Genomic DNA, 22,654 nt, shown 5'->3' with positions numbered 1-22,654 from the left:
TTTCTAATGTTCATTTTAAATAAATTAAATTTATTTAGAAAATTATTTTTTTTTTTTCCAAATTGCAGCTTAAACAGCTGCGTCATATACAGTACAGTACATCCCTGCACTCCATTCAGATACATTAAGTTGTGCTGCGCAATCAGGAAAACCAGACCTATCTGATAATGTTGCACAACACAAAACAGATCAGAGCACAAAACACGTGGACGGACGAAGGTACACATTGTTTTTAGCTCCAACTATTTGTAACAATGCCAACTATGCTGTGGCACACGGACTGCATCATAGTGCAGAGTAGAAACATTTTCTTGTCAGTTTGCTAATGGTGGACCACACAAGCGACAGATAGCGACAAAAATGTATTCATCATCACAACAACACCCTTACGTTGCACAATTGGGAGCATATCCTCCCATTGGCGATGAAGTTATTTTACATGTCGGGCTTGCGCAATTTCAAGGTGCGGCGATTCTCCCGTCCAGACTTTTGACACACCCACCGTGCGTATTCTGGAAATTCACGCGCCGTGTGAAATGAATCGGCTACTGTGCTTGATCGTATTAGCTTTTAGAAGAAGACTTGTGGAACATTAATAAACCTTGATTTAAATTGTGCAATTAACAGTATTTGTTGTAAAGCTCAGAGTTGGTAAAAGTCCCATCAAAATAATAATAAAAATAAAAAAATGAAGGCATGCATATTATTACCACAAAGATGAAAACAAAACCAGTTCTAAAAAAAAAATAAAAAATTTAGAGCTCAAGGACCAAGATGCACGTGACGCTGCAGCCCTGTCAGTGGGTGTTCTCCTTAGTGGTGATGGTGACAAGCTGCTTGGCTGCCTTGGCAATATCATAAGCACATTGAATGACCTGCTGGGTGACAAGCTGCATGTCCGGTCCCGGGCAGCCTTCCGGAGGCAACGCCTTCCTGCATTCGCTCTGAAGCCTGCACGCACTGGAAGTCAACAAGCGCAGAGAGCTTCTCACAGTCTCGGAGCGCGGTCGCTACGGAGACAAGTGAAATATGTACCAAGAAGTTGAATATGTGCAGAAGGCTGAATATTGTATTGTTGTCTATCCATTTCACATTCGATATCTTGAATAGCCACTTCTAAATGAACAGAAACTGACACCAGGTTTCTTACCTTTGGAAAGAGTGCAGCCATTTCTGTTACAGCCACGTGTATTCTTTCTGAGCAGGGTATAAAGCTGTGGGAGAGCAAAACTATGTATTACCAAGATTGGTTCATTTGAATAAGTGTAGTATGCATAAATCAACAACACAAGGGTAAATTCAATTATTGTAAATCCATGCTCAATAGCACACATTTTAGATATGCACCATTTCCAACACATTCTGCAATACAAAATGACAGATAACATTTGTCATTAGAGCGTTCCAATACCGTAATTAAAGATGCTAAGAGAAACGATAAATGAAACAATATACAAGAAACTCAACCGAGCTTTGACTTATAAGTGGATCTCAACAAATATCGTAGGAAATATATTTCAGTTCAATTCAAACAGTAGAGAGCATCGATTCATGTCATTCACTCATGTACATAAGTGAAATATTTCATGATTTTATTGTTTTACTATTAAAGCTACTAAAGCCCAAATTTATCATCTACAAAAATTTGATTTCAAAACATACATCAACAAAAGATTTGTTGAACTAATCTGTACGAGTTTCCCTTTTTGAATCACCGACAGCAGATGGACAAAAACTGTAACCAATTGCTGCTGGTCGGTAACATGCAGCCTGACTATCATTGAGGTGCCCTTTCATTTCAATTCGAGAACTCTGAAAGTATCGGACCCAGAAAAAAAAAAAATTTACCATTTCATCTTAGAGTTGAATGAGGTTTTAGTATGACAAAAGTGTAAAAGACCAAGCTGTTGTGTTAGGCATAGTCATTCAAACAAACTGACAAACCCATGCTGATGAAAGCCAAACCATGAATAAATCAGGACCACGTCATGGTAAGAAACATTCGTGGCTAATGATTCACAATTTAAGAGAAAGGGCGGAGGAAGAGGACGAGCAAACGGTGCCTGGGAGGCAGGGAGAGAAGCCAGAGTACCAGGAGGAGGCATCAGGGGAGCGCAGGTTGAGCGGATGAAGAGGGGTGGAGGGCTTCTCAGCCCAGGGCATCAGAGTGCTGAAACATCCCAAACTGTGCCTGAGGCGGCGCACGCCTTCGCGCTCACACGGCCTGCTGACAGGCATGAGGCCCGAGGACAAGGGGCGAGAGGAGACGAGTGAAGATGCCAGAAGACTCAACAAAAAAACTCAACAAACTGAACAAAATAACGGGAGATGCGAGAAGTGTTGAAATGAAATAGAGAGGAACTCGAATAAACCCGTCAGATCTTCCTGACCTCTCGTGTTTGTTATCCTGAGCCGCTCGCAGGAGCTCCTGAATATTTTTAGTAATCTGCTCCGTTTTGCGGATGACGTCCTCGGTGCTGGGAAGCGCCGGGTCCGACTCTACCTCCGCGTCATCCAACTCGGGGATGGAACTGCCCTCACCCAGCCGGCCACTGCTCCTCAACCTTCCTCTCCTGCACAGACTACAGAGGGAATACAACTTTACCACTTGGCAGTCAACTACTTATTAATGGCGACAGGGCAGTTTGATGTGGTCCCAATTCTTACCCTGAATCGTCCACTTCAGAGTCATTGAATGTATTGTCATAGTCGCTTTCAGGCATGCTGCTCTGCTTCTCTAACTTGGAGGCCTGCAGAGGAAGCGATGGATGCGGCGCGTCATTGGAAATAGAAAACAGAAACATCTGTGCTGAAAACATAAGTTGAGTTTTGCATCACACTCACCCTTCTAAAAAAAAAAAAAAAAAAGCAACTGTAATTTGCAGTTGGTTGGTTTTGGTTGCTAACAAGAGTGTGTCCAAATCACAACTGTCATAAAAGCTATTGCAGAAAACATCTGAAAAGGTCTAATGAGGACGTGAAGCAAGAGTGCACAATGTTGAAGTCATTTCGACGATAATTAGTACGGTTAGATTGTTTAGTCTGCAGAAAGTAAGTACAGTCGCTGACAGCAATGGAAAATGATTTTTTTTTTTAAACACAATATTGGGGGGGGGACTACTATGCTGCATCTTTAACCAATTAAGTTTGCACTTTGCCAGAATAAATATAACTGAAACGCTCATCGAGAGACAGCAAGAATGAGAAAAAAATAATGACATTATGACCGTGAAACAAAGGCTTGTTCTTCTAGAGGGGACTGTGAAGAAAGCTCATGATGAGGATGACAAAGTCCAGATGGCTTCATAAAATAACCACCAAAACAAAACAAGCTCACAGACAGACACCTTCACTGTCTTTGTAAAGTCATGTGCTGCACAAAAGCTGATCATGACAGAATATGAAATTATAGCAGATATGTTTAGACACAAGCCATAAACTCCTGAATCATCACTTCATTACCAGATTGGAAGGGGTCGGGCTGCTTTACTGTGCAAAAAGGTTTTCTTGAATGCCGAAGCTAGGAAAACGACTATTTAATCTTATATTTATTTATATATCTTATATTTTTCAGACACAATGGATAATGTCATACAATGTAAAAAAGTCTTGTGGGGCTGATAAAGAAATTTAAGTTGAAAACAACTTAATAAACGGATACATTTATGGCGACAATGTTAGCACAATAAAGCAAGCAAGTTGTTAGCTTTAAACAATTTGCCAAGTTATTATTTTTTGAGCAAAACTTAAAATGTTTTGTTAAATTGCCCAACTTAAAATTTCACTCATTTATTTTTTTACCATGTAAACCATATTTAGTGTTGTCATTTGCCGTGTAAAATTAATAACAACAGACTTTTGTCACTATAGTGACACTGTTTTCTTAATTCCAACACTACTCAAAATGACAATACGATTTGTTTTGTTTAGCCATCCAGTGAGCGTGACGCTGATTAAGGCGGGTGTTTGATGAGGAGATGGCTCATGCAGATTGGCAGGCAGGAAGCAGAGATCAATAACGAGTGAGGCGAGGGGAAAAAGGTGATGAAAGCACCCAGTGGACTCGCTGCGTCCCGCAAGGTGAGCCCCGCATGAGGAAGTACTTAACCTTTAGATTATTTTCATCCTTGGACCAGGACAGGGTGGACGGAAATGAGGGGAGGGATGAAGAGGTGGTCACAAAAGCGCCCTTTTCCTTCTAAACAAGTGGTCCAAATCACATTTTAGGGAGACAAAGATCTTGTTAAATTGTTATAACTAAAAATTGATGAATTATTTCTAATTAAAGCACTTTGGGAAAAAAATCTAAGAAAAACAATTGTTAAATCCTAATCTAAAAAAGTAAATAAGAATAAAACCGCTGAGCTTTTCCATGTTACCGAACACATGCTCCCTCAAAGTTTTGCAATCAACTGAGAGAAATCACCTTCATTCGAACCAAACAGAAAGAAAAGCAGATGAGATTATGAGTTTGTCATGCAGTACAAAAACACAGTCTTTGTATGGTTGTTTTAATGCTTCATCAACATAAAAGAGAAGACAGTACAAAACTGATATCAAATCACGATAACACCATCTGCAAGCCAGTGTACAACTAATTAATGTCTATAAAAAAAAAAAAAAAACAAGATGCACACCAGTAAACAACAGATGTAATGGCCTGGCCTTGCAACTGAACAAGATGAGGTGTGAGAGGATGAGATTGTGAATTTTAGAGATGCTCACAGTAAGGGGGGGAGGAAATGGAGGACGCTGAGAGGTGAAATGGGGCCAGTGGGGAGGAAAAGGCGAAGGCGAAGGAATGCAGGTAACAGGTCTTACTTACATGAGGTGGGAAGGGATGCAGGTTGGGAATAGCCCCCTCTGGGTAAGGACTTTCCCCTTTAGGGAGATAAGGCTTCAGGCCCGAGCCGGTCTCGTACATAGACATGGGCCGACTGGCCCGAGCGGATTGCCGGCGTTTCAGGGCTGAAGGACTGGCGGGGTCGGGATAGTCTGACGTGCTGGGGATCTGATAGATATTGGCTGTGACCTGCCGCCTAAGAGAGCTGTTCTCACTTTGCAGACATTGCAGCTGGAAGAGACGGTCAGCAACACACTAAGAGGCGCTCGCAGCAAAGCAAGCTTTCAAGTCACAGGAGTGTTTACGCTCGCATCGGAAAAAGGCCAGTGGTAAGCAAGAAAAGGACGGATTGCGCAGCCAGCCAGCCACATGGAGTGGAATCAGAGGTGCCGTTTACAGATCAAGCGTTGGCAGCAATGGAGATTTGGGAATTGACTCAAGAAAGAGCTTTTTGTTGTCACTGATGTTCTTGATTATACTGTAGTGCGTCACTACCATCGCACTGCACTGGAAATGTATTGACGTTGAACACTGGGAAGAAAAATCGACTTCTGAGGACCACAAAACTATCGCGTGTTTGCCAGATTGAAATATTCCTTTTGCTGAGGAGACTAAAATAATAGACTACTGTAATATTTACAGTACAAATACGAATGGCTTCTATCACATTTATGGAAGTAAATTGCCTTTTCTGTCCAAGCGGTAAAAAGGTAAATCACTTTTTTTTTTCCACAGATTCTAGGGCCCTAAATCAATCAATTACAAAATACCCCTACAAAAATAAACAAACATTGTCTGTATTTTCTATGAACCATAAACATGACTGAGAGCACACAATAATGTGATGAAGCAAGGCACACTCATACAAATGAAGTTAGTCATTATCACCTATCTAATGAATTCAAACAAACAAACAAACATGCATTTTAAAACATTCTTGTTAGTATTTGGACAACATTCTTAAATTTAAAAAAAAAAGAAAATGAAAAAAAATCAACTGTGAAATGAACCGGAGTGATTTCCTCGTCCGATGACTACGAGTGAGTGAGCATGCTGGCCGACGACAGAGGGAGGGTGGAGCAGGAGGGTGTTACGGCGGCCTTCCCGTTCACGTGGTCACGCGCGGGTGGCCTAATTACAAGGCACGGGCTGAGCCGCTGTGGCCCCCCCCCACCGACACCGATCCCCCACCCTGACTCAGTCCTGGCCCTCGGTGATGTTAGTGATCTTATTGTTGGAGCCCGGCGGATACCTTTTTCTGCATCAGTCGCAGCTCATCGCTCAGGTTGTTGTTGGCTTTCAGGAGATGCTGGATTTTGGCCTCGGAGGCCGAAAGAGCGTTTTTCACCTCCAGGTACTCCTGCATGGTGATGGGGCTGTCGGAAAGGTCCGAATCCAGGCTCTGCGGGGGTCAGAAAATACGCCCGTGGTGTACAACATTATCTGATGGTGAAGCTCGTGGTTTCACGGCAAGAAAGGTCGAAGCACCACACCTTTGTCCGATCGCCTTTACTTGAAGGGAGCTCTTGGTCTGTATCTTCATCGGACGCTACGCTATCATAATCGGGCTGGTCGTTGTCCTGGCTGTCACTGCACGGCCGGCCGGACATGCTCTTCAGTATGAGTTCCACATCGTCTGCGATTAAAAAGGGACAAATTAGAATTCTATACCAAACGTTTTGCGTCATACTTCAAAAAAGCTCAGCTCAGCATGGTTTGGAATTGTAAAATGGGGATAAGTTGTAGATCATTTATTAGTGTGACATCACAGCAGCATGACTCAGTGTGATGCTGCAATGGACTTAGCAAAGAAAAAATGGGACAGTCAAGAATGTACAAAAAGACAAGACTTGTTTTGAGAACATTCTTGTCTTCCTGATCCTTACATGTCAGTGATGATTTTCTATCAACATATGGAATGGAATTCAGTTCTGCGGCTGGTGGTACTACAGTACTCCAGACCCATTCACAATTTTTGCTCTATAACAAGGTAAAAGTGTGGAGTTTGGCCGAAAGAAGGTTTTAATTCCTCACCTTGGCTGGCTGTTGAATTCCCTTGTTGTCTCCGCTTTGCATCGCTGAGTATGTCAATCACAAGCGTTGCAAATTCATGTGCATTGAATCGAGCAAGTTTCTGGCGTCCCTAAAAGAAAAAAAAGGAGAAAAAAAAACAACAACAGCTCATTCTTATGTGGTCAGTATGGGAAGAGGGAAAGAATGCATTTTGGGACGCGAACTTGCCTGGTTTCTTGTGGATGAATACTCTGGATTGACGGGAAGGAAAGGCACCACAGTCGTCTCAGTCACAAGGGCGCTGTGATTCTGCGTTGCTAACCACACTTGGAGAGAGTGTGACAAATCAAATCAATTCAGTGTGCTTTTCATTACAAAGATCAGTGTGAAAACAGGCTCTGGAGAAACCTTTACCTGCGTCAGTTTCTCGCCTGTCTACCTCATCGTACACATCCATGGCCAGCTCCTCAAATAAATGATTACTTAGCTGCAAAAGAGTCACAAAGTTGGGAGGAACGAGACAAAGCGGAAATAAAATAGTCGGCGGACGCCATCACTTACTGACTGCAGCTTCTTCTTTGCCGCCTTGGCCAGTTCGGAGAGATCTAAACTGCTACAGTGAGATATCATTTTATCAACATGCTGCTGAAGCCTAAGGTCAAACATTGATTTGCATGACATGCCACTTGATCACACTTACATGTTCCTAATCCACCGACAGAATGCATAACAAAAGATCAAACAACAACATTTAAATGTTTGCGGGAGAAAAAAAAAAAAAGGGCTAAAAGGGTTAAGTGTGACATATTTTAGAGGTACTCCACTTCCTCTGACAATGTTTCAGCGAGTCCCAACAAGCCACTTGAGAGCAAAGACAACTTTTGGCTGTTGCAACCGCCTTACTTTGCAGTTTCAAGTTAAGTTAAAGTCGCTCAGTGAGGAAACATTAGGTTAACTCGCTTACCTGTCGGCCATTTGAGGAACGATGAAGTGCGGCCCGTTTTTATGATCTTAAAGGAACAAGAAGAATGTTTGTGGACATACAGCTCAAATTCAAAAGTAGGAAAAGTCACGTACTGTTTGACAGACTAACTAAAGTAAGCTGGAATTCCTGCTTCAATATGACTTCTGAGAGGACTAATTTATCAACTGCCTTGACTCAGTCTAATCTAAAATCATTCTTGTCTCGAATTTTCATGACCTTCAATCACCTTGCTGACAATAATACCTGAATGATGAACAGTTTTTCTACTTTTTACTGTATGTGCATCATGATTTGAACCTTCTCCAATCACTGAAAGGTGCAGCATACCTGGTTTCCTCCCACACAGGTAGAACGCCAACCGATCCGTCAGCTCGTACTGAATCTCCACCAGTCTATCTGCCAAGTCGTGGTGGCCCGCCTCCCTAAGGTGACACGCATTACAACCCTTGCGGAACCAACAAGACTTGTGTGAGCGTAATAACCAGGTGACCAACCTTGCATAGTCAATGGGAGTTTTCCCGTTGCTATCAGGGGCTCCGGGATCGGCGCCGTAAACAGTTAACAATTCAGCTTGAGAGACTTGCCCTGCCTTTGCTGCCACATGCAAGGGAGTGTTGCCCTTTTCCTTGAAGAAAAAGAATGTGGGAGACCAAAACTCAGACAGATGAGTGGTAGTCTAGATTTAAATTCAATAATACTTGGATAAAAGGCGATTTAGGATTAAAAATGAATGAGGTTAGTTATAAATTGGCGGGAATCTTACCGGGTGAAAGAAGTTTGCTTGAGCGCCCAGAGAGAGCAACCTCAAGCAGGTCTCAAGATTTCCAGTGCGAACACTTGAATGAAGTTGCTGGAATCAAAAAAAATAAAAAATAAGAAAACAACCTACATTGCCAATGAACTGATGTTATGCTTTCCGTGTGAGGAGCGGCAGTATTTCTCCTCACCTTACTCAGATCCTTGGCTGTTGAGCTGTCATCCTCCCGACAAGGCATCCGGTGGACAAATGCCAGCATTTGATATTTGGCTTTGATAAATTCAGACTTGTTGGGGCTATCGGGGGAACATGAGGAGATACAACAGTTCATAGAGAGACAAGTAAGGAGGAGGGAAATGTTCATCACTTTAAAATAAGAACAACTCACTGCAACTTGTCTTGGGGGTTGGCCTTGCGTTTTCCACTCATCACAGATGCTGGGTCCAGAAGGGAATGCTCCCAAATGGAATTAGCGCCATTGCTGTACAACATCTGAACCATCTAGGTGAAATTTAAAACATCGTTTTTTTCCCCCGAAAGCCATTCAGAAGAATGCAGTAACCATTTTTAATTCAGCCAAAAATTGATGCACTTGTATGCACACTACCAGTCAAAGGTTGGGACACACAAGTAAGAGTAAGAATTACTTGTAGCTGTGTAGGAGGCCACGGCGTGTGCGTCAGGTGACGGACTTGAGAGCTGTGTCTGCCCAGACTTCGATGAACACTGCAGCACTCATCGCAAATCAACACCCCCCTGTTCACTGAGGCCCAGCGGGGTTCTGCGAGGCGGGGGAACAGAACACTTACTCGCTGTTAACTCCGTTTCTATGCGTGATGCAAAATAAAGACCTCCATTACAAACGAGTGCAAAGCCTTTTTTTTTTTTCTATTTTAAAGAGTGCTCCTTGGGCAAATCACACAATATACAAAAGCAATAAGCAGCTACAGCCTTGCCTCTTTTGAACGTGATAACTAATTATTTACAACAGTAATCTGATTTAAAAAAAAAAAAAAAAGCCTCTTAAAATGTTATTGTCATAAGGAACAGAGTAGAGGCAAATTTGGCCAGAGCTCATATATTTGTCACCCGGAAACATCATTAAGTGAATAGCTACAATCTTTGGCAGTATTTCCCAACTTTTACTGAGCCAAGGCACCCATTTTATATTGGACAAATCTCTCGTCACATCACCAAACAAAAAAAAAGGTGCAAAATTATGAATAGAAACTCATCTCAATTTACTCCTACTAAAATCAGTCTGAAATCTGGACCTGTTCAATTGTACGTACAAAGTTGAAAGGCAAGAATCCATGACTTGTTCAGTTACACAATTGGCAACGGGTAGATACAAAGTTTTCTTCTGAAATGTTAGAGCATTTAATTGTTCTACCGGTCACTATAAATCACTGGATACCAACGCATGTGATATTATGTGTGTATGATGAATTTACCTTAGCACACTACACCTCATTGGAAATGACTAATTTCCATCCAGATCTATTTATTAACATTGACAGGGTTTGAAATGTAGACTCACTAGCACTCTGACCTGCACACCACACTTTCTCTAATTCCATGCGCATGTTTCTCAACACAGTAAGTTTATACTGCCCTCCACTACAGCCAATAAATTGTAATCCATGCGATTGGCGGATGCTGAGATAGGAGAGCAGCTGAAGTGTAGTGGGAGCAGCTGCAGGGGGTACGACTCACATTATGGCGCCTGGTTGTACTTTGAAGCGTCCAACCCAAACTACTGGCCTTCAAGACCTCTCTGCTGGTGGGCCTTTACGCTTTCCTCAAACAAGTGCTTCTAAATTTGATAGCAGATCTTGAAAATCTAAAAATATTCACAGCCAACAACTGGTCACAGTTGCAAGGGAGGGGTAAGTGAGGCCAGCTGCTTTGGAAACTTAACACAATAAAATGGCAAGATGAGCAGCAAAGCGGGGTAGCATCACCTAAGAAATGACATCCATTTTCACTTTGGATCAATTATGCTCCCGTCTATGGTTGAATGTATAATTTTAACAGGATATCCCTCCCCTCAGAAAAAGACTTCCGTATTGGAAACACTTGTCAATTCAGTAAGCATCCTGTTTGGCTTCCTGTGCTTGCTGAAAAACATCACGTCACAACTATAGAAAGGGGATTTCACACACTAGAATGAACGTATTAACAATCAGGAATGGTTTTCAACTACAGTAGCTCTTTGCTACATTTTTTTTTTTCACAATGAATTTAGGAAAATGCTAAGATCGGATGGTATTCAGCTCCAGTTGAGTCATACTATCCAATCTGTGCAACCAAACAAGTCACATTAAAATGGGATCATTGTGTCTCGCATTACAAACAAAAAAAAGAGGCAATGGTTTCATTGAAGAAATGAATGAACAAAAATGTTCCATGGTATATAGTCTGATCAAACCCAGCCACAGACCGTTCGTTTTTTTTGTTTTTTTTTTAGTATTGATCAAATGAACAGTCCGATTGCTCAAATCAAACAAGAACTGACCGGAAGCGACCGCTTGAGGTCAAATAGCATCCTCCTCTGGGAGCTCAGATGTCAAATACATAAAACTCGTCACATTGTATTTAAGAGTTAAGTAGACAGGATCGTGCATGGGTGGACAGAGTACCAATAATCCGATTAGAATCAGAATCATGGGGTGTGATACTTGTGGACAGACTGTCAAGAATCCACACGTCACTTAATGTGTCGGGTTAATGTTGAGCGTTCGACTACAATGTTCACTTACCTGGGACGCAACAGTCTGCACACACCTCCGTGTTCCTCGTGCGTTTAGACATCCTAAACCACGATGGAAATGATTGCAGGAATTAGCTCAATTTCTTGCCAGTATGCACGCTGATCATTGATGACTCCCTGGAGATGCCTTCCGCGTTAGCTAAAAGCTAGCCAATTAAAGGCAACACCAAACACCAAGACGCTAAGTCCGATTTTGAAAACCATTATAATGCCATTTCCCCTGCAGCGCTGAATGCCAATATTCTTAAAGTTTGCCGAGTTAGCAGCTGGCGACTCGACAACACTACGCCCGTTTAATGAGACGCGCTGCGGTTACTGGTAGACAGACAGCCGCAACACGACAGCGAGCTTCAGTGTCTGCTGTAGAATTTTACAGTAAACCCCCAGCTAGGTCTTACAGGAAAACTTTGTCATCATGTGAACAAAAACGTCTTAAATATAGTCCTTAATTTATTGTTTTGTCATGATTTATAGCATTTTCTTCCACAAACTGAGGTATTTATTCTGTGTTAGTGAACTTATTTGGAGTAAATTTCCTGGCATACATAGTTGAGGAAAAAACTGGTTTGACCCATTAATCGCGCATATGAAGATTTTAGTGGCGATGCTTCAGTTCCAACAATCACATCATGAGTTTAAACTAGGATCACGTCCATATGCTTGAATGAGGTCAGACTTGAGAGGCATTCGTGTGCCATTGTTTAGTTGACATTTTGTTCGTAAAGTGACAAACCATCTGAAATGAATTACATCATGTGGTGTTTATTACACGTCTTGGTGCATCACTGGGATATACAATTTTGATTATCCCACTAAATGCAACAGGCGATCCTATTTAATGCATGGTTAACTTGCGCTGTATTTCTCATTCATTTTAACAAATATATATTATAAATACACACAGTTGATATTAATACGCTTTTTATTTCGTGATTGGAACGTATGACCATACTGTCACAACTGCAGTGACGTTTTATCGATTCGTAAACATACCTTTGTAAAACATTTCGACACCCCCATGCTATTACGTTGAATGGACGTGTCCTGCTGGAACTGACTATTTATAGGTTTGTGGGCAAACGGATTAAATCTATTTCATCTTTATCGCAATGACAATTTAGCGCCATGAAACGAACACAAGTGTTTAATCTAGAATATATTCGTAGGCGTTTAAATAGCATACATTTTGGTGAAATACTATTTAGTTTTTAAATGGGCTACCCCTGCCTTTGTTGTGGACTGTTCCTGCCACTTCCTTGTTCGAACTTTTGTTTTGGGGAAAGCCTAGCACAAGTTTAGAGAGGTAGTGACGACTCTGATTTATTTTGGTTAATAATGTCAACGCCATGATCGATAACAATCGTAGAAGTGTGCTGGTAGAAGCCATCGCTATCACCGTGGTCGTGTTTAGAAAAAGATCGCTAACGTTGCTTTAGGTTCCACATCCAGAGATGTCTTTAGCTAATGTTAGCGAAAACATTCGAATGGAGTTCCCACTGCACTCCTCAGTTTGGGAGAATAATTACAGGAAGTTGGAGCAGCAAATTGTACTACTACAGGTTAGTAAAACAATTGTGTAGTTATAAATGTAAAGCACTAACCATTGTTAGCTCAACGAAGCTAGGAAATTGCTACGAGGAAATAGGCCGCCTTGTTTGACAGATCTGCTCATTGCCACACGTTTGATATACTAAATGCACGATTTTTCACTGGTGCTATTGTAAATTAGTCATTTACATATTACGAAACACTTACAATCACCGACTACACTATGAGGTACACCGGTTTTGATTGACACTCCCAAATAGTATTACACTTCACAATTTACGCCATATTTATCAACGTGTTTTGTCAAAATGTCATATTTGTATGACTGTATAATGATGATCCCCCCACCCCCATGTTATGTCTGCTACGTTTTAACTTATAGAAGAACCAACCTCATTTGTTGTGCTCCATTTCTGTAACATTTTTTCTTTTTTTTAAATGTGGAATTTCCTAGGATGGAATTGAGTGTGTGGATCCGAGAGGTCGGACACCTTTGCATCTGGCTGTGTCACTCGGGCACATGGAGTCGGTGAGAGTCCTCCTGAGACATGGAGCTCAAGTTACAAAAGAAAATGCCAATAATTGGACAGGTTTGCATTTAACTGTTAACTGTTTTGTCTGACTGATGGAAATGATTTTTGCTGTCTGTGCACGTTTCAACTGTTTTTATCAAAACATTTGTCCTTGCATTTATCTATCTAGTGCTGCAGGAAGCCGTCAGCACGGGAGATCCAGAGATGGTTCAGTTAGTTCTGCAACGGAGAGACTACTTCAAAGCATCCACTGCTTTGGAAGGAGTACCCGGGCTTTTGTCCAAGATCCGAGAGGTTTAACATAAAACATGTTTTCCTTTATCTGCAGCAACGTTTACTGTGATTTATGAAACACTAATTACTTTATTTCTGTTTTTCGTCCACAGTCACCAGACTTCTATATGGAAATGAAGTGGGAATTCACCAGCTGGAGTAAGTTCGATGTGAAAATAGAGCAGTTTTTTTTTTGTTTCTCTTTGCACATTGACTGTCAGGAATGGACTGAATAAATATTGTTTTGCTACACTTAAAAATATACCCATTGACGCAAACATGGCCTTTCCGAGTCCTACTGTCCCAACCACATAAGTAACCTCCTTTATTAAAATGACTCTTAATGTTTTTGTCTCACTTTTTTTTTTTAATTAATTTTCCTCATACACTGTTGCTTCACAGTCCCTCTTGTGTCCCGGGTTTGCCCAAGTGACGTGTGCCGCATTTGGAAAAGTGGAGCAAACCTTCGTGTAGATGCCACTCTTCTAGGCTTCGAAAACATGACTTGGATCAGGGGGAGAAGGAGCTACCTTTTCAGAGGAGATGGTGTGTGTGCGTTCATAACAACATGAAGAGAATGACGTTATCTGATCAGATGGAACTGAACAAGCTTCTTGGCAGATTCGTGTGCAGAGTTGATGGAGGTGAACCATGATGATCAGATTGTGGACACGGAGCGTTTCATAATATCACAAGAAATGGAAGATGTCACTCTGGAGTCAATGCAACCAGCAGAACAAGAAGTGGCCAAAAGGTTGACCACGCCAATTGTCAACACCTACTTGGACACCAAGGACATTGCTTTTGAGAGGCAAGGCTTCTTCACAGGTTGCCGTGTGCGCTTGCTTCCAACTCCACTTTGATTCCTTCCCATTTTACTGCTTTTACAGATTGAGTGTGAACATGGTTGGCAATGAATCCCACCCAATATACTGGTTTACGTAGCCGTACGGTCATAAAAGTACGAAAGACATAACACATTATTGACAGCTTTAAAATACGACAAATTCCGATCATGAGCTTTAAGAGCTTGCTCGATGACACTATCCAATCTCACTGATATTGTTGCACTTCCCCCTTTAATACTTTTCTTTTTTTGTCTTCTGACAGGAACATGTCTGGAATTTGGGGCTGGAGAACAGACAAAACCGAAGTAGTCAATGGGTTTGAAACAAAGGTTCAAATAATTCTTTTGCCAGTGAGAAACAACTCAAATGTATGAAATGTCACATTTGTGTGAATTACCGTCTTCTGCCATCCCTTTCTTAGGTTTTCAGTGTAAACAATGTGAATGTCGTCATCAGGACAAGGACTGAACATCTTACAGATGAGGAGAAAGCCAGGATAAAAAGTAGGTGGAAGAAAATTGTATTTCTCCCTTAAAGGGGACAGTTTTACTTGGATTAAAAAATGACATCATCTAGGAAGCCGCTCTGTGTTTTAAAAAGTTGCAACAACTTTATGGTGCAATCAAGGAAGTGTTGTTTGTAAGAAAATGGTGGGTGTGGAATTTCATCACCAAGACGCACTTAGTCACTTAAAGTAGCAGTGTGATGCATAACGTTGCCAAACACGCGTACTTCTTTTTGTTTTTCACGCGGTAGGGCTTCATTTGTCGACAAAGTTGTTCACACTCTGGCACTTCAGCCAGTCTAGCTAGCAACTCATTGGCGGAAAAACTTGCAAGAAAGTGTTATGTTAATTATGAGTGCAGCGGAAAGGCTTGCTCACATACACATTATTAAAACTGTCCAGACAACTAAACATTGATTTAGTTGTTTAATTTCCCAGTTGATGGGCGACCAGGCACTTTAGAGAATCAATTGTACGCAAACATTCAAAATTCAAATGTTCGTTTTGTGAGTTTGTGCGCATGTGTAAAGCTTTGTTGTTGGAGAAAAGTGAATGTGGAATTTCTCTTAAAAGGTGAAAGGAACATCCTGGAGTCTCTGCTTGGCACAGTTGAACAGCATATAAGTGCACAAGGGGTAATACGCACATCTTGTGATCAAACACATTAACGACATCCACAACCACAATCTATTGAGATCAAATCCGAGAGCGCTCTTAGCAAAAGAACATGAGAATGGCACTCGTAACAAGGAGCAACAACAGCAAAGTCCATTTGTCGTTTAGCCACCTTCTTCCTGCGTCCAAGAGCATAACATAAAACATCACAAATGGATTCTAAGTGACGTTTTGATGTTGTTTAGTAGCTGAACCAGGGGAAAAAAAGCGCCAAGAAATTTGGCAATGTGAACCTTTTTCCAGGTCATAACTTAAAGCCTTCTTTGTCATGACATCATTTTTCAATAGTTTCGTGGGGATTGGTTAATGGCTTTCATACAATACTACACACTAACAGATAGATTTATTGCTTGAACAATACACCGTGTCTATTTTTTGTAAATTTGTCTGTATGTGAATTTAAGTGTTTTTCTTCGCACAAGCTGATGAGTTGCGTGTTCACTCTTACAGGACCTGACACTTGAATATGCAACAGCCACAAACCCCACAGCCATCACTCCAGCGGAATATTTTAATCCCAATTTCGATTTGGGGAACAGAGACATCGGCCGACCGATTGAGCTGAGCGTGCGAACGCAGAAGTGAGACAACGATCCTTAAGATAGTTCAAAAAAACGTTTTCCGCATGTTCAAGCGGTGTGACCTTCTCACACAGGTTCAAGGGGACATTGTGGATGAGTGAAGAACATCCTCTGTCCCTGGTGGAGCAGGTGACCCCCATCATTGACCTGATGGCTCGGACCAGCTCACATTTTGCACGGCTACGAGACTTTGTCACGCTCAAATTCCCTCCTGGATTTCCTATCAAAATCGGTGATTGTCGTCGCTGGGAGAATCCCACTTTTTTTTTGTGTGTGAAACATCTAAATGATGTGGCGATTTCTTCTATTTTGCAGAGATTCCTCTATTTCATGTGCTGAATGCCAGGATTACTTTTGGTAACGTGAATAAATGCAGTACTGAAGAGGAAGCCAACAAAACACCAGCAACCACACCGTCGTCCTCGGGAGACGACGACGAGGCTCGAGGTAGACTCATTCAATAACCGAATGCATTCAACTCACTTTGCTTCTCAACCTCCACTTACGTGCGTGTCCAGTCGCGCCAACATTCCAGGTATGTCCGTCTGTGTTTGCGATACCCAACCACTACCACCGCCGAGGGGGCAGCCGACAACACGTCACCACGCCCGCTAATGACGAGGAGTTCTTGCAATACGCAATCCATCAAAGTCTCTTGGATTCCCACATGAATCGAGAGCAGGTGAGGCCTCGGCGGGCTTCTATTTGTGCTCCTCTCTCATCTATTTTATTGGGAATGCTTGTCACCTTTCTGTCACTAGGAGAGAATAGGAGATGAGCCACACAGCGAATATAATGACGTCATAGTCAACAGCCAGAGTGACAGGTAGATTTTTTTTTTTTGATGTTGATAAAATGACTGAACCTATTGTAGCAAGCACACAATTAATATTGTGACCGTAAGTTAAAAATGATTATGCTTTTTGGTCCAAGCAGATTGGAAAAATCCATTTAGGTGGTATGTCTATGGCAGTGTTTGCAACCATTAACCGTGCACATATTTCATCTCTCATCACCATTGCCACAACAAAAATGGCACAAAGTGGAACAGTCATACATTTCTGATGTCCATCAGACTATCCGTCTCACAAGCTTGCCTCTGTGATTCCAGGAGTATCCCAGAGGGGGTGCTAGTGGATTATGGCGACACCTCCAGCCCCACGAGCACCTTCTCCACCTCAAGCCACGAGTCAGAGCTCCACTTGGCCATGGAGCTCTCTGCGCGGGCGCAAGAGCGAGAGGAGCAGCTGAGGAAGCAGGAGGAAGAGGACCTGGAGCGGATTTTGCAGCTCTCTCTCACTGAGAAGTAGAAGGACAAAGAGGGAATTGGAAAGGGCCCCAAAGAGGCCGCCTCACCTCATTGACACTTTCCTGTCTTCTGTCGACCCGACCCCTTCTGGGTTTGTTTATTTTGGGGGGCGCGCCTTAGCTGGAGGCAAAAAGATCCAGCTAACAGCGTAACTTGGGCCGTAAAGCGGTCCATGCAAATTAGAACCGCAGATTTTCCCTTTAACAGCCTAGCCTTAACAGGCAAAACTTTCCTTCTCGTTAACTTTTTCAAGGGTCTTTTGGGCTAAGAGGTTACACGTTACTTCGTATCTACTTCCTGAGGCGTTGTGGGCTTTTAGTAGTTTCAACGGCAGCCCCATCATATCTTAAATCTTACGGCAGCTGCCAAGAATGTTATCAAAAATGACTACTTCAGGCGATGCAACCTAAGTTGCTACTCCCACTTAAGAATTAAGTGCCAGAGCACAGTTTATATTCTTGGTGTGGTTTTAATCTTACATTTCTGATATGATTGAGTTTGGGGAATAAACTAATACTTTGCTACAAGCCATTTCCATTGGATAACAGAAATCTCAGGGTCAAGTTGTAACAGTTCTTTCTTTGGAAGTTTTAAACTACTGGTTATTATTATCACATATCTCTCTGCCATACTACTAACTAAAAGTACATGCAGGTTTCTTGTACTTTTCAGAAGGCCAAGAAGAAATTGCTGCAGCAGTTGTATATATTGTTGGGTTTGTTTTGTTTTAAGTGGAATTTGTAGGGATTTTTTTGCTGCCTGAGCAAATACCAGCAATAATGCCTCTGTTCAAAAATACAACAGCAGCCTGTGCAGGGTGCAGTCCTGTGCAAGCAGCCTCGATATTTCCTGAAGACAGTCGGACTTGATTGTTCCTCCTGTAGCCACAAACAACTTGAAACCTCTTGAGTGCGTGCAGGCCACATCAGGATCCGATTCATTCATTTGTTTTCTTTCAGCATGTGCCAACAGACACTTTGTCTGTTACTTGATGGAAAGTTTGTTTTGCCACCCAAAACCTTTTGATTTATTTCCTTATCCGATACGAATCAAGTTGTACCCATCGTGATGTCAAATAACCACTGTCATGTAGTTATTTTTCATATATGACCAACCACTAACCTGAGTGCTTTCAGCTAATCTTATCCTCTGTGGTACATGATGAAAAATGAGCCGATATCATTTTGCCAACCTTTTAATATAGAACAACTATTGGTTCAGTCGGCTGAGATCTTTGAGCTACAGATGTTCCTAAAATAAAAGCACTTTACTTACATATATTTTGTCTGTGACTTCATGCACTTTGTGAGAATGCAGACATGCATACCTTTGTTAAACCTTCATACTATTAACGAAAAAAAAAAATCACTCGTATTGGGTCATATTAAATTTGAAATTTAATGAGCAACACACGACTCAGGTAGCATTGTAAACAACCCAAAAATGTATTTACATTGTGAGGTCAACGAGACGCATTTCATCGCATATAGTCTTGACTCTAAATAAATAACAGATCAACTCATACAAAACTCATTTTCAACAAGCATAATTTGAAAACAATATTGCATATTGCCTGAGGTGGGATCAAGGTAACCCCTAATAAATGGGCAAGTGGCAGAGCCACTCCAGCCATTGTGAAGCCCACTTTTCTCTGGTGGGTGGATTTGATGACAATTGAGTGGCCCCTCAGGTTTTTTATTTTGGAGTCCTTTGTCTCCATGACTGAGGAGCGAGGACACGCTCAACGCCTGGGTAGAGGCTTGTAGACGCACACGGCCATGATGATCATCAGCAGCAGGAGGACACCGAGGACGCTCCCCAGCGTGACTGTGCACAAAAACCCGCATCAGTTTATTCAATCCTAACAATTTATTTGACGCGTTTCTGATTTAAGCAGCAAATGGACGTAACAGGAAAAAGGCGCGATCTGCACCACTTGGAGCCAATCATTCATGTTTATTTCTTACCTAAATTTTGCTTTAGTAAGACCACGTAAGGTCTCTCGGCTCCTGTAAATTCCTCGCCTTGGCCACCCACCAATACTATGAGTGACATTATGAATAAAGCCTGTGGGAAGGCAGCTAGCATCACAGCAGTGGAAGCGGAAGAAACGATGGTGATGAGAATGATGCTGATGGGAGCGAGCGCTTCCGCTATGGGATCGGGGTCCTACAACCGTCGAATTTTCTGACTCAGCAAAAAAAAAAAAAGATCATTCAAAATAAATGATGTGATTTGTAGCTGTTACATGAACGAAATAAAATAGCTAATGCTCAAATCATTTTCAAAGAATATGTCGCTCGCTAAGAAAGATTCAATTGTAGCTATTTTACTCCCCTTCTAATAAATGTTAAATGGCTGAGAATTAAGTTTATCATATCATCCAAAGTCATGGTTTCAGGAAAAAAGAAATCACGACATATCATATCATGTGTGCCATTGCGATTAATAGGTGTGATTTGAATGAATGGGTCATCAATCGCAGTATTGATCACTCAGTGGTTATTTATGAGGGGGGAAAAAAAGTTTTAAGATTGAATCAACCACAAAAGCTGACTTTTAGATCATAATTATCATGTCAATGTGATGAAACTACTGTAAGAAAAGTTGAAGCAGTTCCCTCTACTACAATGCTAAAACTTTTGTGGTTGAGCCATAATATAAAATCAAAGATGGATCATCACGCAGCAGGCACGTTCCTACACTACAAATGTTATAAAACCTTATGTCTTATTGGAAACCATCATGCAAGTGTCAGGCCTCCATCACATTTCACATGGCTGAAATGTCAAAGAGCAATCAAGAATTGATGTAAAGGTCAAGTTCCTTGGGGTTATATCCTTATATAATTACTTTGCATGAATGATGTTTATGGCCTTTAGCTTCATCCCTAAAGAACCATTTCATAACACATATTGCCCCTGATTTGCAGCAAACCTTTTGAAACATTCACACTAATACATTTGTCTCATGTGATGTCTACGATGTGTATGTTTTGTCATACACTCCCTGGAAGAAGTTTAAAATCCTACCCCTCAATCCCAATATTTATTTATGTTGACTCCATAATTAAAAGTAACTACAATTTATATATTTTGGGGGTTCCCATTGATAGTAAAAGACATAGTTTGCCTAATCATGTATATGTGTTACTGCATTGGTAACGTATAAAAAAAATTTTTTACCATCTGTTGAATTGAACATTACTGCAGTAATGTTAAAACAATTTATTACACTACTATTTCAAACCAAATTTGGATCCGTGGATACATGAACAATCCTTGAATGACATATTTATATTTATTCATTTCCTTTAAAAGTTGCTGCATCAAATCCATTTGATTTATTGGTCGGTTTGTCTCTACCGATCGTCGCTCATGTTATTTAGGAGCTGCTAGCAGCCTATTAAGAAACATCTCTTTTATGTGTTTCCTGTTGTATACTTCAATGGTCACTGACACAAAGAAGCTTTGATCAACATCGGCGAGATGCTCAATGGTGGATCGTACTGTATGTTACAAACTACTTTATACTCTTGTGTATGTTCCTACTTGTAGTCTTTGTAGTGATGGGGCTTGGTTTCTTTACCACAACCAAAATGACATCTAAAACAGACCTTTAATGGACCATAATGTGTTTGCACGTGTGCATGTGTTTGTTGTATAGCTACTTCAATCCTCACTATTGCATATCTTGTACAAACTTGTCTGGCATCGGAGACAAAAAGTAAGTGTGCTTTTTAGTTTTTCAGTTCAGGGGATATTTTATATGGTTTTCATATTAGCATGCTAATCAAATTTGATATGAAATGATGTAACAGAACAATAAATTGGAATTAAGTTTATCTTGTCATAAACATGAAACCATGATTGCAATTTATTGTTTTTTTCTGGGTACCACATATTGGTAAACCTCCCTCCTCCTGTTAGATCACTGGAAAACCAGCCCACTCAAATGATTTATAGAATAATAGACACTAAAATGAAATCAAACATTTACTAAAATAATGTAATTCATACAGCAATCATCACTTTTCTCATCACATTACTCACTGGTTAAAAAGAAAAAGTTAAAGCGCTTGTATATGAGATTTGACCAATGTTGAAAATAAATAGATAGGCATCTTCAATTATCAAGTCAAAACACTATTTGGAGAGGCACAATGTCAAAACAACCAATACCCATGATGTACATCCACTGGCATATTTAGGAAGATTAAGGCCAAAGAGTCTATTTGAAGATAAGTGAAGAATCAGACACAAGTTGGAAACAATCTCGTTGCACAACCATCTTATCACTATGTTTCCACTAAATTGCCCTGCTCTTTTGATTATTGACAGACTCAACGTTGGGGGGGTTGGGGGGGCCCTTCAGTCAAGCCTCAGTGTCTCATTTGTTTTCATTTTCATTCATCAAGGTTTGGCAGCTGGTATAGAAGCCTACACATCATGTGAAGATGATGTATTTCAAATAATTACACGGAGTAAAAGTCACAATCAAAAATAATAATAATAACAACCCACAATGTGTCTTGAAACTGCTGCCAGGAATACATCATTTGTTAATGATATAAAATCACACATTATTCACTTAAAAAAATTTGCTGAACACACTTATATCATAGTTTGTAAACAACGATTGACATGAGGAAATACCCCATGCAAAGCAATGCATGCTGTTTTTTTTCCTTCCTTCTTTATCAGTCAGTGTGAAAACAATACTAGGTACAGACTCTTAGAGACTATAACGCTATGAAACACCGACTTGCAAAAAACTTTACATTGTCCCATTGATCCAGACATATCTTTGAGCATACACAAGTATTTATTTTTAATATTATCAAAATGTACCTTGTAATTCCTTATTAACTTGATAAGTTACCCACACAAAAAAATAACCTCACCACATAAGCTGTAAACAGTCATTATGTCACAGATAAAAAAAATAATTAAAAAAAACTTCCGATACAAGACAGACAAAGGTATTTTTTTCATCTGTAGTATCTTCTTTT

The 22,654-nt window shown here is 40.9% G+C and overlaps 2 protein-coding genes across 6 annotated transcripts; one reads left to right on the top strand and one right to left on the bottom strand.

The window, feature by feature from the left end:
- git2a (G protein-coupled receptor kinase interacting ArfGAP 2a) lies at window positions 1-11,776 on the bottom strand. 5 transcript variants are annotated; one of them, XM_085909770.1, is made up of 21 exons: window positions 11,361-11,776; window positions 9,246-9,379; window positions 8,987-9,099; window positions 8,789-8,894; window positions 8,605-8,691; window positions 8,336-8,466; window positions 8,169-8,263; window positions 7,821-7,866; window positions 7,418-7,469; window positions 7,271-7,343; window positions 7,085-7,182; window positions 6,878-6,986; window positions 6,337-6,479; window positions 6,096-6,245; window positions 4,826-5,074; window positions 4,109-4,198; window positions 2,668-2,750; window positions 2,391-2,582; window positions 2,093-2,227; window positions 1,151-1,214; window positions 1-1,010 (listed from the first exon to the last, which is right to left on the bottom strand). In XM_085909770.1, exons 1-21 carry the CDS (start codon window positions 11,410-11,412, stop codon window positions 798-800), a joined length of 2,415 nt encoding a protein of 804 aa, XP_085765896.1. In that variant the 5' UTR covers window positions 11,413-11,776; the 3' UTR covers window positions 1-797. The 5 variants fall into 5 exon arrangements, with proteins under 5 accessions (XP_085765896.1, XP_085765893.1, XP_085765892.1 ...); XM_085909767.1 differs by lacking the exon at window positions 2,093-2,227 and having other exon boundaries at window positions 7,418-7,466; window positions 11,361-11,775; XM_085909766.1 differs by lacking the exon at window positions 2,093-2,227 and having other exon boundaries at window positions 11,361-11,774.
- A 667-nt stretch (window positions 11,777-12,443) lies between these two features.
- On the top strand, window positions 12,444-18,919 carry ankrd13a (ankyrin repeat domain 13A). Its single transcript, XM_085910550.1, has 15 exons — window positions 12,444-12,930; window positions 13,374-13,509; window positions 13,622-13,746; window positions 13,839-13,884; window positions 14,128-14,271; window positions 14,347-14,536; window positions 14,836-14,902; window positions 14,995-15,076; window positions 15,652-15,713; window positions 16,204-16,334; window positions 16,409-16,566; window positions 16,650-16,781; window positions 16,853-17,016; window positions 17,096-17,160; window positions 17,446-18,919. Exons 1-15 carry the CDS (start codon window positions 12,823-12,825, stop codon window positions 17,642-17,644), a joined length of 1,809 nt encoding a protein of 602 aa, XP_085766676.1. The 5' UTR covers window positions 12,444-12,822; the 3' UTR covers window positions 17,645-18,919.
- Window positions 18,920-22,654: the final 3,735 nt, after the last annotated feature.

This window comes from Syngnathus leptorhynchus, chromosome 4 (assembly GCF_054491065.1).
Source record: "Syngnathus leptorhynchus isolate UIUO chromosome 4, UIUO_Slep, whole genome shotgun sequence".
Classification (NCBI taxonomy): Eukaryota; Metazoa; Chordata; class Actinopteri; order Syngnathiformes; family Syngnathidae; genus Syngnathus; species Syngnathus leptorhynchus.
Note: the sequence above shows the minus strand (reverse complement) of the source record. Positions and strands in the feature narration are given on the sequence as shown.

Excerpts from the sequence above, each read along its gene's own strand:
- git2a (XM_085909770.1), bottom strand. The coding sequence starts at position 11,412 with ATGTCTAAACGCACGAGGAACACGGAGGTGTGTGCAGACTGTTGCGTC. Across the intron at positions 2,751-4,108 it reads AGGATGAAAATAATCTAAAG|GCCTCCAAGTTAGAGAAGCA; the intron begins GTTAAGTACTTC and ends CTTCCTCTGCAG. Across the intron at positions 1,215-2,092 it reads TCCCCTGATGCCTCCTCCTG|CTTTATACCCTGCTCAGAAA; the intron begins GTACTCTGGCTT and ends GCTCTCCCACAG.
- ankrd13a (XM_085910550.1), top strand. The coding sequence starts at position 12,823 with ATGTCTTTAGCTAATGTTAGCGAAAACATTCGAATGGAGTTCCCACTG. Across the intron at positions 14,903-14,994 it reads TCAATGGGTTTGAAACAAAG|GTTTTCAGTGTAAACAATGT; the intron begins GTTCAAATAATT and ends TCCCTTTCTTAG. Across the intron at positions 17,161-17,445 it reads GTCAACAGCCAGAGTGACAG|GAGTATCCCAGAGGGGGTGC; the intron begins GTAGATTTTTTT and ends CTGTGATTCCAG.